This window comes from Scyliorhinus torazame, chromosome 3 (assembly GCF_047496885.1).
Source record: "Scyliorhinus torazame isolate Kashiwa2021f chromosome 3, sScyTor2.1, whole genome shotgun sequence".
Taxonomy (NCBI): domain Eukaryota; kingdom Metazoa; phylum Chordata; class Chondrichthyes; order Carcharhiniformes; family Scyliorhinidae; genus Scyliorhinus; species Scyliorhinus torazame.
In genome coordinates this window covers 249,550,016-249,565,779 of record NC_092709.1, presented here as the reverse complement: position 1 = coordinate 249,565,779, position 15,764 = coordinate 249,550,016, and the positions used below count along the sequence as shown (strand labels likewise).

Sequence of the window (15,764 nt, the reverse complement as noted above, 5' to 3'; positions counted from 1 at the left end):
AAATCAATCACAGACCTATATACTGAAATATAAAGTTGTGCAGGCTCCTAATGCAGCAATGACATCTAAGGGCCAAAATTCAGGACTCCTTGGAATTACCCATTTGAGCGCAGGCTGTGCCATTTTCCTTGTTCACATTGTGAAGTGCAGTTGTCAGATGTATCATCCAGTTTATTCACTGGGGTGGAAATCTCTGATATCAAACTAGTGGTTCTTGTTTATAATTAGTAATGAATAAATCTGGTTTTGCATGCATTTGTGTATTCAAACCTGCAGGGAAACTAGTGGTATTGTTGTATTTTGACTTATACGGTATGTGTGTGAATACTTGTGTAGCAGCAGTGTTCCCATCCTGTAGAGTGATACAATCCCAGTGGAGACTGAAACTTAAACGACTTCAAGAAATTGCATGACAAGATTTGAAGTTTAAGTCTTTTACTGTAACAGACAAATTAAAAGCAACATCAATTAAACATTACTTAGTTGGAAACTAATGCTCTGAACTACAGAAAAGAAATCCCTTATCAGCATTTTAACATGACCTATAACCAAATGTTGCAAATATACTTTAAAGAACCCTCTCCACAGTATTTACAGGATCCAAAGGAAAGTGGTTGTGTTTGTTGGAGCTCATTCACCTCACTCCGAGGATGTCACTGCAGAAGTTCCTCAGGGTAGTGTCCTTGTCCAACCATCTTCAGTTGCTTATCAATTACCTTCCCTCCATCATAAGGTCAGAAGTGGGATGTTTGCTGATGATCGCACAATCCTCGGAGTGAGGTGAATGAGCTCCAACAAACACAACCACTTTCCTTTGGATCCTGTAAATACTGTGGAGAGGGTTCTTTAAAGTATATTTGCAACATTTGGTTATAGGTCATGTTTTCCAGGTCCTTAAGGGGGAGGGGGAGCAGCCCCAAGTCGTGGTCCACATTGGCACTAACGACATAGGTAGGAAAGGGGATAAGGATGTCAGGCAGGCTTTCAGGGAGCTAGGATGGAAGCTCAGAACTAGAACAAACAGAGTTGTTATCTCTGGGTTGTTGCCCGTGCCACGTGATAGTGAGATGAGGAATAGGGAGAGAGAGCAATTAAACACGTGGCTACAGGGATGGTGCAGGCGGGAGGGATTCAGATTTCTGGATAACTGGGGCTCTTTCTGGGGAAGGTGGGACCTCTACAGACAGGATGGTCTACATCTGAACCTGCGGGGCACAAATATCCTGGGGGGGAGATTTGTTAGTGCTCTTTTGGGGGGGTTTAAACTAATGCAGCAGGGGCATGGGAACCTGGATTGTAGTTTTAGGGTAAGGGAGAATGAGAGTATAGAGGTCAGGAGCTCAGATTTGACGTCGCAGGAGGGGGCCAGTGTTCAGGTAGGTGGTTTGAAGTGTGTCTACTTCAATGCCAGGAGTATACGAAATAAGGTAGGGGAACTGGCAGCATGGGTTGGTACCTGGGACTTCGATGTTGTGGCCATTTCGGAGACATGGATAGAGCAGGGACAGGAATGGATGTTGCAGGTTCCGGGGTTTAGGTGTTTTAGTAAGCTCAGAGAAGGAGGCAAAAGAGGGGGAGGTGTGGCGCTGCTAGTCAAGAGCAGTATTACGGTGGCGGAGAGGATGCTAGATGGGGACTCAGCTTCCGAGGTAGTATGGGCTGAGGTTAGAAACAGGAAAGGAGAGGTCACCCTGTTGGGAGTTTTCTATAGGCCTCCAAATAGTTCTAGGGATGTAGAGGAAAGGATGGCGAGGATGATCCTGGATAAGAGCGAAAGTAATAGGGTAGTTATTATGGGAGACTTTAACTTTCCAAATATTGACTGGAAAAGATATAGTTCGAGTACATTAGATGGGTCGTTTTTTGTACAGTGTGTGCAGGAGGGTTTCCTGACACAGTTTTTTGACAGGCCAACAAGAGGCGAGGCCACATTGGATTTGGTTTTGGGTAATGAACCAGGCCAGGTGTTGGATTTGGAGGTAGGTGAGCACTTTGGGGACAGTGACCACAATTCGGTGACGTTTACGTTAAGGATGGAAAGGGATAAGTATACACCACAGGGCAAGAGTTATAGCTGGGGGAAGGGAAATTATGATGCCATTAGACGTGACTTGGGGGGGATAAGGTGGAGAAGTAGGCTGCAAGTGTTGGACACACTGGATAAGTGGAGCTTGTTCAAGGATCAGCTACTGCGTGTTCTTGATAAGTATGTACCGGTCAGGCAGGGAGGAAGGTGCCGAGCGAGGGAACCGTGGTTTACCAAAGAAGTGGAATCTCTTGTTAAGAGGAAGAAGGAGGCCTATGTGAAGATGAGGTGTGAAGTTTCAGTTGGGGCGATGGATAGTTACAAGGTAGCGAGGAAGGATCTAAAGAGAGAGCTAAGACGAGCAAGGAGGGGACATGAGAAGTATTTGGCAGGAAGGATCAAGGAAAACCCAAAAGCTTTCTATAGGTATGTCAGGAATAAGCGAATGACTAGGGACAGAGTAGGACCAGTCAAGGACAGGGATGGGAAGTTGTGTGTAGAGTCTGAAGAGATAGGCGAGTTACTAAATGAATATTTTTCGTCAGTATTCACTCAGGAAAAAGATAATGTTGTGGAGGAGAATGCTGAGCTCCAGGTAAATAGATTAGATGGCATTGAGGTACGTAGGGAAGAGGTGTTGGCAATTCTGGACAGGCTGAAAATAGATAAGTCCCCGGGACCTGATGGGATTTATCCTAGGATTCTCTGGGAGGCCAGGGAAGAGATTGCTGGACCATTGGCTTTGATTTTTATGTCATCATTGGATACAGGAATAGTGCCAGAGGACTGGAGGATAGCAAATGTGGTCCCTTTGTTCAAAAAGGGGAGCAGAGACAACCCCGGCAACTATAGACCGGTGAGCCTCACGTCTGTAGTGGGTAAAGTCTTGGAGGGGATTATAAGAGACAAGATTTATAATCATCTAGATAGGAATAATATGATCAGGGATAGTCAGCATGGCTTTGTGAAGGGTAGGTCATGCCTCACAAACCTTATTGAGTTCTTTAAGAAGGTGACTGAACAGGTAGACGAGGGTAGAGCAGTTGATGTGGTGTATGTGGATTTCAGCAAAGCGTTTGATAAGGTTCCCCACGGTAGGCTATTGCAGAAAATACGGAGGCTGGGGATTGAGGGTGATTTAGAGATGTGGATCAGAAATTGGCTAGCTGAAAGAAGACAGAGGGTGGTGGTTGATGGGAAATGTTCAGAATGGAGTTCAGTTACAAGTGGAGTACCACAAGGATCTGTTCTGGGGCCGTTGCTGTTTGTCATTTTTATCAATGACCTAGAGGAAGGCGCAGAAGGGTGGGTGAGTAAATTTGCAGACGATACTAAAGTCGGTGGTGTTGTCGATAGTGTGGAAGGAAGTAGCAGGTTACAGAGGGATATAGATAAGCTGCAGTGCTGGGCTGAGAGGTGGCAAATGGAGTTTAATGTAGAGAAGTGTGAGGTGATTCACTTTGGAAGGAAAAACAGGAATGTGGAATATTTGGCTAATGGAAAAGTTCTTGAAAGTGTGGATGAGCAGAGGGATCTAGGTGTCCATGTACATAGATCCCTGAAAGTTGCCACCCAGGTTGATAGGGTGGTGAAGAAGGCCTATGGAGTGTTGGCCTTTATTGGTAGAGGGATTGAGTTCCGGAGTCAGGAGGTCATGTTGCAGCTGTACAGAACTCTGGTACGGCCGCATTTGGAGTATTGCGTACAGTTCTGGTCACCGCATTATAGGAAGGACGTGGAGGCTTTGGAACGGGTGCAGAGGAGATTTACCAGGATGTTGCCTGGTATGGAGGGAAAATCTTATGAGGAAAGGCTGATGGACTTGAGGTTGTTTTCGTTAGAGAGAAGAAGGTTAAGAGGAGACTTAATAGAGGCATACAAAATGATCAGAGGGTTAGATAGGGTGGACAGTGAGAGCCTTCTCCCGCGGATGGAAATGGCTAGCACGAGGGGACATAGCCTTAAACTGAGGGGTAATAGATATAGGACAGAGGTCAGGGGTAGGTTCTTTACGCAAAGAGTAGTGAGGCCGTGGAATGCCCTACCTGCTACAGTGGTGAACTCGCCAACATTGAGGGCATTTAAAAGTTTATTGGATAAACATATGGATGATAATGGTATAGTGTAGGTTAGATGGCTTTTGTTTCGGTGCAACATCGTGGGCCGAAGGGCCTGTACTGCGCTGTATTGTTCTATGTTCTATGACCAGCACCATTCATGACTCCTCGGATACTGAAGCAGTTCATGCCCATATGCAGCAAAGTCTGGACAACATTCAGGCTTGGGCTGATAAGTGGCAAGTAACACTTATGCCACACAAGTTCCAGGCAATGGCCATCTCCAACGAGAGAGAATCCAACCATCGCCCCATGACATTCAATGACATTACCATCGTTGAAACTCCCACTGTCAACATCCTGGGGGTTACCGTTGACTAGAAGCTGAACTCAACTAGTTATGTAAATACTGTGGCTACAAAAGCAGGCCAGAGGCTGGGAATTCTGAGAGTAACTCATATCCTGACTCCGCAAAGCCTGCCCAATATCTACAAGGCACAAGTCGGGAGCGTGATGGAATACTCTCCACTTGCCTGGATGCATGCAACTCCAAAAGCACTCAAGAAGCTCAACAATAAAGCAGCCCACTGGGCACCCCATCCACTTCCTCCACCACTAACACACAGTAGCAGCAGTGTGTTGCATCTAGAAGATGCACTGCAGCAACTTACCAAGGGTCTTTTGACAGCACCTGCCAAACATGCAAGCTCTACCACCTGTAAGGACAAGGGCAGCAGTTGCATGGAAACAAGTTCCTTTCCAAGTCATACATCATCCTGACTTGGAACTACATCACCATTCCTTCACTGTCATTGGATCAAAATCATGGAACTCCCTCCCCAACAGCATTGTAGGTGTAGCTACAACACGTGGACTGCAGCATTTCAAGAAGGCCGCTCACCACCTTCTCAAGGGCAATTGGGAATGGGCAATAAATTCTGGTCTAGTCAGTGATGCTCACATCCCATGAAAGATTAAAAATAAACTCAGTCTAAAGTTACTTTTCATTTTCAATGCACGTCTCCCTGTTTCACAGAATCGTAACGCCCAGTGACTGTTGGAAGATCCTTTCCCTCAGTTTTTTGAGGACCAACCTTCAGCAGCTTAGCTCACCCAGATTATCGCTTCCTCTGGCCATGCCAGGGCAAATCTTTCAGAGTTCTTAACTTCCTGCTAGTTCCTTCTCTTTGATTAGAGGACCATCCACATCCCACCTGGTAGCTAACACCATGGCTTTGTCCCTGCAGCTCTCAGTTACTGATGTTTTGGTCTCTCCCCCAGACTCTCCCTCTCTGATTCTGTCAAAAGCCTCTGAGATGGAAGGTCTGTAATAACAATATTTGGATCTTTGGATCCTCGCTGTCTTCAGGGGATGTCCCGGAGGACTGGAGAATAGCCAATGTTGTTCCTCTGTTTAAGAAGGGTAGCAAGGATAATCCCGGGAACTACAGGCCGGTGAGCCTTACTTCAGTGGTAGGGAAATTACTGGAGAGAATTCTTCGAGACAGGATCTACTCCCATTTGGAAGCAAATGGACGTATTAGTGAGAGGCAGCACGGTTTTGTGAAGGGGAGGTCGTGTCTCACTAACTTGATAGAGTTTTTCGAGGAGGTCACTAAGATGATTGATGCAGGTAGGGCAGTGGATGTTGTCTATATGGACTTCAGTAAGGCCTTTGACAAGGTCCCTCATGGTAGACTAGTACAAAAGGTGAAGTCACACGGGATCAGGGGTGAGCTGGCAAGGTGGATACAGAACTGGCTAGGCCATAGAAGGCAGAGAGTAGCAATGGAAGGATGCTTTTCTAATTGGAGGGCTGTGACCAATGGTGTTCCACAGGGATCAGTGCTGGGACCTTTGCTCTTTGTAGTATATATAAATGATTTGGAGGAAAATGTAACTGGTCTGATTAGTAAGTTTGCAGACGACACAAAGGTTGGTGGAATTGCGGATAGCGATGAGGACTGTCTGAGGATACAGCAGGATTTAGATTGTCTGGAGACTTGGGCGGAGAGATGGCAGGTGGAGTTTAATCCGGACAAATGTGAGGTAATGCATTTTGGAAGGTCTAATGCAGGTAGAGAATATACAGTGAATGGTAGAACCCTCAAGAGTATTGAAAGTCAAAGAGATCTAGGAGTACAGGTCCACAGGTCATTGAAAGGGGCAACACAGGTGGAGAAGGTAGTCAAGAAGGCATACGGCATGCTTGCCTTCATTGGCCGGAGCATTGAGTATAAGAACTGGCAAGTCATGTTGCAGCTGTATAGAACCTTAGTTAGGCCACACTTGGAGTATAGTGTTCAATTCTGGTCGCCACGCTACCAGAAGGATGTGGAGGCTTTAGAGAGGGTGCAGAAGAGATTTACCAGAATGTTGCCTGGTATGGAGGGCATTAGCTATGAGGAGCGGTTGAATAAACTCGGTTTGTTCTCACTGGAACGAAGGAGGTTGAGGGGAGACCTGATAGAGGTCTACAAAATTATGAGGGGCATAGACTGAGTGGATAGTCAGAGGCTTTTCCCCAGGGTAGAGGGGTCAATTACTAGGGGGCATAGGTTTAAGGTGAGAGGGGCAAGGTTTAGAGGAGATGGACGAGGCAAGTTTTTTACGCAGAGGGTAGTGGGTGCCTGGAACTCGCTACCGGAGGAGGTGGTGGAAGCAGGGACGATAGGGACATTTAAGGGACATCTTGACAAATACATGAATAGGATGGGAATAGAAGGATACGGACCCAGGAAGTGTAAAAGATTGTAGTTTAGTCGGGCAGCATGGTCGGCACGGGCTTGGAGGGCCGAAGGGCCTGTTCCTGTGCTGTACATTTCTTTGTTCTTTGTTAATATCTTCTTCTGCCTCTGCCTTTGTTAAACCTGACACACGCATCTCAGTAGCACATGACCTGAGACTTTTATTCCCGTGGAAATCAGGCCAGACAACCCTGTCAGCAGGCTGAACTTGTGCTATATTTATTACTCGATTTGCCATCGAGTTTAAAATATAACCAACGTCAAAATTTGTAGCAGAAGTGTTTCATATTTTTCAATACTTACGCTATAACACTAATTCTTTCTTCTCTTTGGATAGATATTATTGGACTTCACTACCTGTCCACTGGTTTCCTAGCACTGTCGCACAGTGTTTGCCAACCACTGTTCGAGGAGGTCCTTCTTTTACTGCAGCCTCTTTCGTTACTGCCCTTTGATTTAGATTTGATGTTTGAACATCATGTTATCCAAATGAATAAGGAGCAACAGAAGAAGAAGGAACAACTCAAAGTCAAGCAGGATCTCTTGCAATCCGTGCACTCCACCTTCCAGCTCATGAGAACCAATGGCAGTAATGTGAGTTTGAGACCTGAACAGTACAGGGAGGACAAATCAGAAATAATTACACAAAAAGGTGCAATGATAAGAGATGAATCAGACAAACACAATGAAGATGTAGAGAGTATGGAAAGAATTAGAAAGGAAAAAGTAAGTGAGATCAAAAAGGACAAGCAAGCAGGGTGGTGGTATCAGCTCATGCAGAGCTCTCAGATATATATTGAAGGTTCTTCAGAACAATCAAAGTTTGTAAATTGTGAGAAGAGAAAGAAGCAGAGTACAGCTGCTGTACCTCAACGATTAAGTGCTGGAATGGAAAAAATTACACTTCGAGATGGTTTTCCAGAAGGAGCAGAGAGTCGGTCTATATTTGAATTACAAAATGCAGACATTTGCAGTGTGGTATGCAGCCAACCCGAGTCAAATGAAGAGGCAGCAGCCATGAAGGATCTCTTAAAGAAGATTCAGCCTGAGTATTCAAAAAATGAAGCCAAACCTTCTTGGATGGGGAGTCCTCCAGAATCTGTGCTACATGAACTTAAACATAACAAGGTGAATGAAAGCATGGCTTCAGATGACCATGATGTACAACCAGAAAGAAAGTCAAACGGGAAGCAAACTGAAGGCAAACAAGGAATGTGGCTGGGTCGGTTGTTTGGTGCAAGTGTAAATCAGACTAGAAAAGAAGAATCACAACTGGTAAAATCACAGAAAAGCAGGTGAGACTTTAAAAAAAAAACTTGTTCCCAGGATAGCAGGATGAACGTTGCCAGGACAGTAAATTGGAGTATGACAAAAACTAGCACGATATATAGACACACATTTTTCAATAAGGACTATTTCAGAACCTGATCAGAGAATAAAATACCCACCTACCTTCCTCTGATTTCTGTGGGCAATCTTCTGATGGAGGATCCTGCAGAGCTCATTCAGTACAGGAAACCCGAGAGGCAGCAACAAAGGGAATTTGCACAGATGGACACCCTGCACCCCCCCTTCCCTGTACAGCACTAGCTGCCACATTTTGTGAAGTAAAGAGTCTGGGACTATCATTGCCTGTTATAAAACTCCATTTGGTTCATTAATGTCCTTTAGGGAAGGAAATTTGCGGTCTTTGCCTGGTTTGGCCTACAGATGAATCAAGATCCACAGAAATGTGGGTGACTCTGAAATGGGTTAGCAAGCCACGGTAGCACAGTGGTTAGCACTGTTGCTTCACAGCGCAGGGTCCCAGGTTTGATTCCCGGCTCGGATCACTGTCTGTGCGCAGTCTGCACATTCTCCCCATGTCTGCGTGGGTTTTCTCCGGGTGCTCCGGTTTCCTCCCAGAAGTCCCGAAAGACGTGCTGTTAGGTGAATTGGACATTCTGAATTCTCCCTCCGTGTACCTGAACAGGCGCTGTGGTATGTCGACGAGGGAATTTTCACAGTAACTTCATTGCAGTGTTAATGTAAGCCTACTTATGACTCTAATGAAGATTATTATTATTAGCAAAATATTTGGGAAGGGCAACAAATGCTGGCCTTGCCAGTGATGCCCCACATTTCCGTGGAACAATAAAGGGAAAAAAGGGGTACTATGGATGATGTGGATAAGGGGGTTGGATGGCATGTGGTAGGGTGGCAGAGCTGCAGGTGGATAAGGTGGGCAGGGGGGCAGGTGGGTGGAATGGGTAGGCACTTCAGAGGCAAGTCGGGTCTAGGGGTGTTGCATAGTGGGGTCGGGTGGGAGTCAGGATCAGGATCAGGGGGTAATTGTGGTTGGGTAAATCAGGACAGGGTGTAATTGGGGGCTGTGGTTAGTTGAGGGGGGAGTTAGGGGTGTTGAGGGGGGAGTTGATGGGTGGGGAGGGCTCAGTGTGAGTGATTAGTGTCAGTTGTGTAGCTAACTAGGAGTTCAGCTAAGATTTTCAAGTTACGTTAAGCTAACAGTTCCTGGGTAACAATCCAAAGAAGTAAGTCAGAATCATCCAAAGTCTCTGATTCCTCTTTCAACTCTAGAGTTGTAAAATCTTTTTGAATGGTTCTGGGGAGCGGGGGAATTACCCAGTGGAGGTTCAGACTTCTGGGGCAATGCCCATGGAGTCAGTGCATCGGGACATCCGAGGGTTACTAGGAAAGCTAATACGACGAAGGCTCTCCAGTTCCTTGGATTTGATGGCCTGCAGCCTAGGGTCTTAAAGGAAGTGGCTTCTGACATAGTGGATGCAATTGTTATAATTTTCCAAAATTCCTTAGATTCCGAAAAAGGTCCCAGCAGATTTGTAAACTGCAAAGGTAACACTATTCAAGAAAGGAGGGAGACAGAAAGCAGGAAACTATAGGTCAACTTAGTCTGATTTCTGTCATTGGAAAAACGCTAGAATACATTGTTAAGGAGATAGTAGCGGGATAATTAGAAAATTGTAATACAATCAGGCAGGATCAACATAACTTTGTGAAAGTGAAATCCTGTTTGATAAATTTATTGGAGTTCTTTGAGGATGTAACAAATAGGGTGGATAAAAGGAGCCTGTGGATGTCGTGTATTTTTTTCCAAAAGCATCCAATAGGTGACATATAAAAGGTAACTACACAAGATAAGAGTTTGTGGTTTTGGAAGTGATATATTTGCATGAATAAAGAATTAGCTAATGAACAGGAAACATAATATGGATAAATAGAGCATTTTCAGGTTGGCAAAGTACAACAGTAGAGTGCCACAGGGATTAGTGATATGGCCTCATCTATTTACAAGCCATGTTAAAGACTTGGATGAAGGTATTGACTGTATTGTAGCCACATTTGCTAATTATACTGAAATGTTTGTTTATTTTAATTAGTATTTACCATCCCTTTTTTTCCAGATTACCTTCTGGCTGGCTAGGACTTGATAGATCAGTGTATGATCTAATGGTGCAAACCATGGGAACAGGAAAATGGAGAGGTCCTCAGCACGTCACAGAACAAATCAATCCACAATCTGGAGGTAGTCGGCCAGAATCTCAAGGAAGAAAAGCTGAGCATGAGCGGTAGTAGTATTTACAGTATTTTCCTGAACCTAGGCAGTTATGCATTATGTGTATTAAGTAATTTCAGTGACTGGATTTGTTACTTCAAGTAACAAGGTTAGCTTTTCTGAAGTTCCAGTGGGAAACGACACTGCTCATTATAGCACTCGGCCATTCAAATCCGAGGGTTTGATGCTCAGTGTAAGTTTGGCAGATTTCAATAAGAACAATAATCAGGATGCTTCACTTGCCTGATCTTTCATCATCATTCAATCCCCTAGTGCCAAGTATAAATTATGTGGCCTTTGGAAAAGAAAAGAAGGGAAAAAGCATCAAGAGAGAACATTGTAGAAGCAAAAAGTAAACCGTGTAATTGCCGAGGTTACTGAAGTTACTGTCGGTAAAGTAGGTTCTGGTGGGGGAAAAAAGGTGTACTTGGAAGTACCTGCAAACATTTAAATTTAGGATTTTTTGACTAATAAATGCAGAGCACTCACTACAGGAATTTATTCTGCATCATTTTCTTAACTTATTTTCAAACTTGTTCCCTCAGTTTATACATTTAAGACCTCTAGCAATACACTCTTAAGTTGAGTCAGAAGTAAATTGACAGAAGTACACCAAATTATCCTCTTTGTCTTTTCCTGTGAGGAAATTGTTAAACCTATTGTGCAAAATTGTTGCTTGGATACATAATTTCAGTCGTTTCATTTAAAATGCTACCAGTGACCTTGGCCGGGATTCTCCGAGCCCGGGTCGGTGAATCGGCGGTGATGCGGGAAATTCCCGCCACGCCGCTCTGACGCCGGGACACAATTCTCTGGCGACTGGAGAATCAGCGCCAATCCCGTCGACGCGTCGCCTGTCAGGGGCCACTGAAAGAGGCTGCCGCGGCGATTCTCACCATCGACCGGCCGAATTCCCACCAGCGTGGTTCCAACCTGGTACAACCCGGCAGGAGCTTGGACCCGCGGCCACGGTGGCCATCTTGGTGGGGGCGCGGGGGGATCGGACTCCGGAAGGGGGGGGGGGGGCCCTCACCGCGTTCAGGCCCGCGATCGGGGGCTACCGATTGGTGGGCGTCCGTGATCTGGATGGGGCCTACCTCCATCCGCACTGGCCCACTGTAGATCTCCGCCAGGTTGCGCGACGCCGGCGCAGAGATGGCCACCATGCGCATGGTCCCGCGTGGAGACGGCTGTCGCTGGGCCAGGAGGCCCGTTGACGCCGGCGTACACCACTCCGGTGTTGTCTGTTTTATCTGTCCGTTATTTAACCTGAAGTTCCTTTCTGGTTACAAACGAAAAGTGCTGTTGGTGTTGGAAATCTGAAAACAACAGAAAATGCTGGAAATACTCAACAGGTCTGTCAGCATTCATGGATCCGCTGTTATGTATTTGGTGTATAAGGCAACTTTTAAATATCTATTAAGCTTCATTATTATCCCGGTACTTTTTTGTGTTTTTATATGAAAAGCTTTCCTCATGTGCAGAGCCACAGGCTAACTTTATAAATGAACATTCTTTCCCAGTGACTGAATGTGTCTTTAATGACCAATAAATAGGCGAATGTGGTGAGCCCAAATGTCAAACAGGGAACCCACCTCTCTATCTCAACGTACTGAATTATCGTACATTGTTATATGGTTTAACTTCAGAAAGTAGAAGATAAATTGTAATAGATTGTGTTTGATCAATAAATTAACTGATACATGAATAGTATTAATTATAAATAGTAGATTTCTAATAATTAAACACTGTACAAAATTTCAAACATAGCAACGGCTATGTATTGTATTCAGCAAAGAAACTTCTTGTGCACTAATTCAACATAAAAGTCACCCTTGAGAGACAGTCCCTTAAATCTCGCAAGAAGAATCTGTCTTGCTTATAGGCTTGATGGTTTCAGAATGATTAGGTGGAAATAAGTCAATCATAAAGGGACATTCAAAAGTATTTGAAGGTATATCCAAACAATGATATTCAGAATATTTGTCTCATAACTACATTAGGTAGTCAGTCATTTGGAGGATTCAAGTAGGCTTTCCCATTGAAATTCACATATGAATCAAACATAGACTAAAGGGGTGGGCTTCTCCAATAATGGGGCAATGTCCCCACGCCTGCGAAAAGACGCCCGCGAATCACTCTGGATTTACCTGGAGAAAGCCCAGGGTGATTCTCCAATTTACAGGGGCTAGCAGGGCCAATACGGGGCCCTGTACTTCGGGTCGGGGATCCGCACATGCACACGGCCTGTGTCGGACGCCCCGCGCGACATGGCCGCCCCACACCGCGGACCGACACCAATCGGTAGCCTGGCTGTCCTGGAGCCCCCCCCCCCCCCCCCCCCCCCCGGGTGAATGATCGTCCCCGCCCCCCACCAGGGCAGCTGCGGACTGAGTCGAGATCCTGCTACTGTAGCTGTTGTTATCAAAAGTGCAGATTATTTTCTGTAAATTAACCTAGATTTTTCATGTTCACATCTGTCCTAAAAATATGAAAAAGAACAAGATGCTTCACTTTTGTCACATTCTCCTGTAATCCAATACTCCTGCTGGCATATCATGGGCTGGATTCTCCACCCCGCCGCACCACATTTCTGTTTTACCCTGCCGTCGGGATGCTCCCTTATGCCAGCTGATCAATAGGGTTTCCCATTGTGGGGCAGCCTCACGACGTCGGGAAACCCCCCCCCCCCCCCCCACCGTGCTGCTGGCAAAACGGAGCATCCCGCAGGTGGAGAATCCAGCCCCATATCTATGAAGTGCAATCATAAAGGAATTTCATAACTGATCAAATTGTACAGGAAAAATTACAATTTTCCAAGGGTTTCAATTGAGAAAGTCAGAACACTATTCCTAAATACATATGATTTCTACAAATATTTCAGAATTAATTTTTTTTCTCATGGCTTTTGGTGGTTTGAAAAGTTTTAACCGTGCACAATGGTGTGGGATATCAGAAAGCTAACAAAGAATAGGAATAATATTGAGCTCTGTTTTGTGCATTTAGCTTTTCAGACACATCTTTACTTTTTTTTCCTTCAAGAGAAGTGGAAGCGCTTTGCCATCACATTGCAACTGAAAAAGGACAACTCAGCTTTAAAAAAGGTGACATTCTGAGAGTGATGTCAAAAGTGGATGCTGACTGGCTGCTGTGTGGCCTTGGTGGTGAACAGGGATTAGTACCCTTTACATATGTGACTCATCCTGAAGATGAAGATTATTAATCTGAATGTTCGATGGACTGTGAAATTTTAATTGAGGTTGGTGGGATAGGGCGAGTAGAAAGTAAAAATTGTTGACTTCAAGATTAATTGAGCAGAAGAAGCACTAAATTGCCAATATTTCTTTGCTTATTACTTTATTTTTCATTAAATGCATTCAGTATACAATTTAGAACCCCCAATTGAATAGCATATATAGCTCATCAACTAATTCTCATTATAGCATTGGTACTATAAAGCATGCATGGCATACAAACATTTGTTCCAATTTTCACATGCCTTTAGGAGTAAGCGCCGTTATATTAACAGAGTTCTAAGTAAGTTATACGGAACTGGGACATCTATGTTACAATTTATATTATTTAATGTATATCAAATTTTCATTTTAAGTTGTGTAAATCGCATGAATTTATGAAGTACAAATAACAGGCAGTATTTCTGTTTATGGAAGACAGTATTGGTGCCTTGATTGGATTCTGTAGGGTGACTTAGCTGCCTACCTTTGCACAGCCATTCTACAAGAACGTGTAATGTTTGAGGTAGTGTAGGAATCAATGAAATATAACAATTTGTAGTAAAATATACCTCTGGCTTGTATATATGCTGTCAAAGAAGGTACACGCATTTAGTTTTATTTACAGACATTCTTTCAATGTGTATTGTATTATTTATTTATTTTGCATATTAATAAAAGTGCTGAAATGGTGACTTGCGATATAGTGGATGTATTGTAATCCTTTGCATAAAATTGTAGCTGATTCATAGCAAGTGCACAACTTACTTTAAACATTATCCTCCCACCGAAATGTAACACTTAAATTGATCAGTGAAACCTAAAAAAGAAGCTATCTGCAGTATTTAAAAATTATCTAGACTTTCCATTTTCCATTTTAAATAACGAATCGCTTGTGGTTTTTAAAGATTCCTAATTTATGCAATAAGATCTCAAAGGAGAGAGTCTATGCCTACCTACATTTAGCATTGTTCTAGCCGTACAAATATATATGCAAGTCTTGTATTTAATATGCATCTGAAGTGCAGCACAGCTCAAAGCTTAAAGTGTCATCTGAAAAATGTTGGTTGGGCAAAACAATTACAATTGATTAAAATAACCAAATTTTCTCATTGTATTGTGACTGCAATACTTCACTAGACATGCATTGAGAATTTGGTTGTGGAGATGAGGGCAACCCGCCTAACATTAAAAAAAATATATATATATATTTATTAAAGTTTTTTAACACAATTTTTCTCCCTTACAAACAATAACCCCTCCCCCCCGTAGCAAAAGAGCGAGAAATCAGGCGGAGCAAGATATATACATGACAAGATGATATATTTACATAGTATTGTACACTGGCTCTCTCCCGTACGTGCCAGTTTCCCCAACCCTTCATGTTATCACTTGCTCGTCCACCCTCCCAGGCAGTCCCCCCCCCCCCCCCCCCCAGGACGTCTCCCCCCCCCCCCCCCAGGTTGCTGCTGCTGCTGACCGACCTTCCTCTAACGCTCCGCAAGATAGTCTAGGAACGGTTGCCACCGCCTGTAGAACCCCTGCGCAGACCCTCTCAAGGCAAACTTAATTCTCTCCAACTTTATGAACCCAGCCATATCATTTATCCAGGCCTCCAGGCTGGGGGCTTCGCCTCCTTCCACATTAGCAAGATCCTTCGCAGGGCTACTCGGGACGCCAAGGCCAGAATGCCGGCCTCTTTCGCCTCCTGCACTACCCGGCTCGTCCACTACTCCAAATAGTGCTAGCCCCCAGCTTGGCTTGACCCGGACTTTCACCATCTGAGATATTGCTCCCACCACTCCTCTCCAGAACCCCTCCAGTGGTGGACATGACCAAAACATATGGACATGGTTCGCCGGGCTCCCCGAGCACCTTCCACATCTGTCCTCCACCCCAAAGAACCTGCTCAACCTCGCTCCCCGTCATGTGAGCTCTGTGAACCACCTTAAATTGTATCAGGCTGAGCCTGGCACACGAGGAGGAGGAATTAACCCTATCTAGGGCATCAGCCCACAAACCTTCCTCGATCTCTTCCCCCAGCTCCTCCTCCCATTTACCCTTCAACTCTTCTACCAGCGCTTCCCCCTCTTCTTTCATATCCTGGTGTATTGCCGACACCTTGCC

General features: G+C 44.7%; 1 protein-coding gene across 7 annotated transcripts in view; it reads left to right on the top strand.

The window, feature by feature from the left end:
- Positions 1-14,332, top strand: part of rusc2 (RUN and SH3 domain containing 2) — a 189,403-nt gene extending 175,071 nt beyond the window's left edge. For 6 of the 7 annotated variants that reach the window (XM_072497089.1, XM_072497093.1, XM_072497092.1 and 3 more), the window contains 3 exons: positions 7,168-8,125; positions 10,253-10,417; positions 13,411-14,332. In XM_072497089.1, the coding sequence (XP_072353190.1) occupies positions 7,168-8,125; positions 10,253-10,417; positions 13,411-13,627 (1,340 nt within the window). In that variant the 3' untranslated portion in view covers positions 13,628-14,332. The remainder of the gene's footprint in view (positions 1-7,167; positions 8,126-10,252; positions 10,418-13,410) is intronic. The other variant, XM_072497091.1, reaches the window with a different exon arrangement.
- The last annotated feature ends 1,432 nt before the right edge of the window (positions 14,333-15,764 follow it).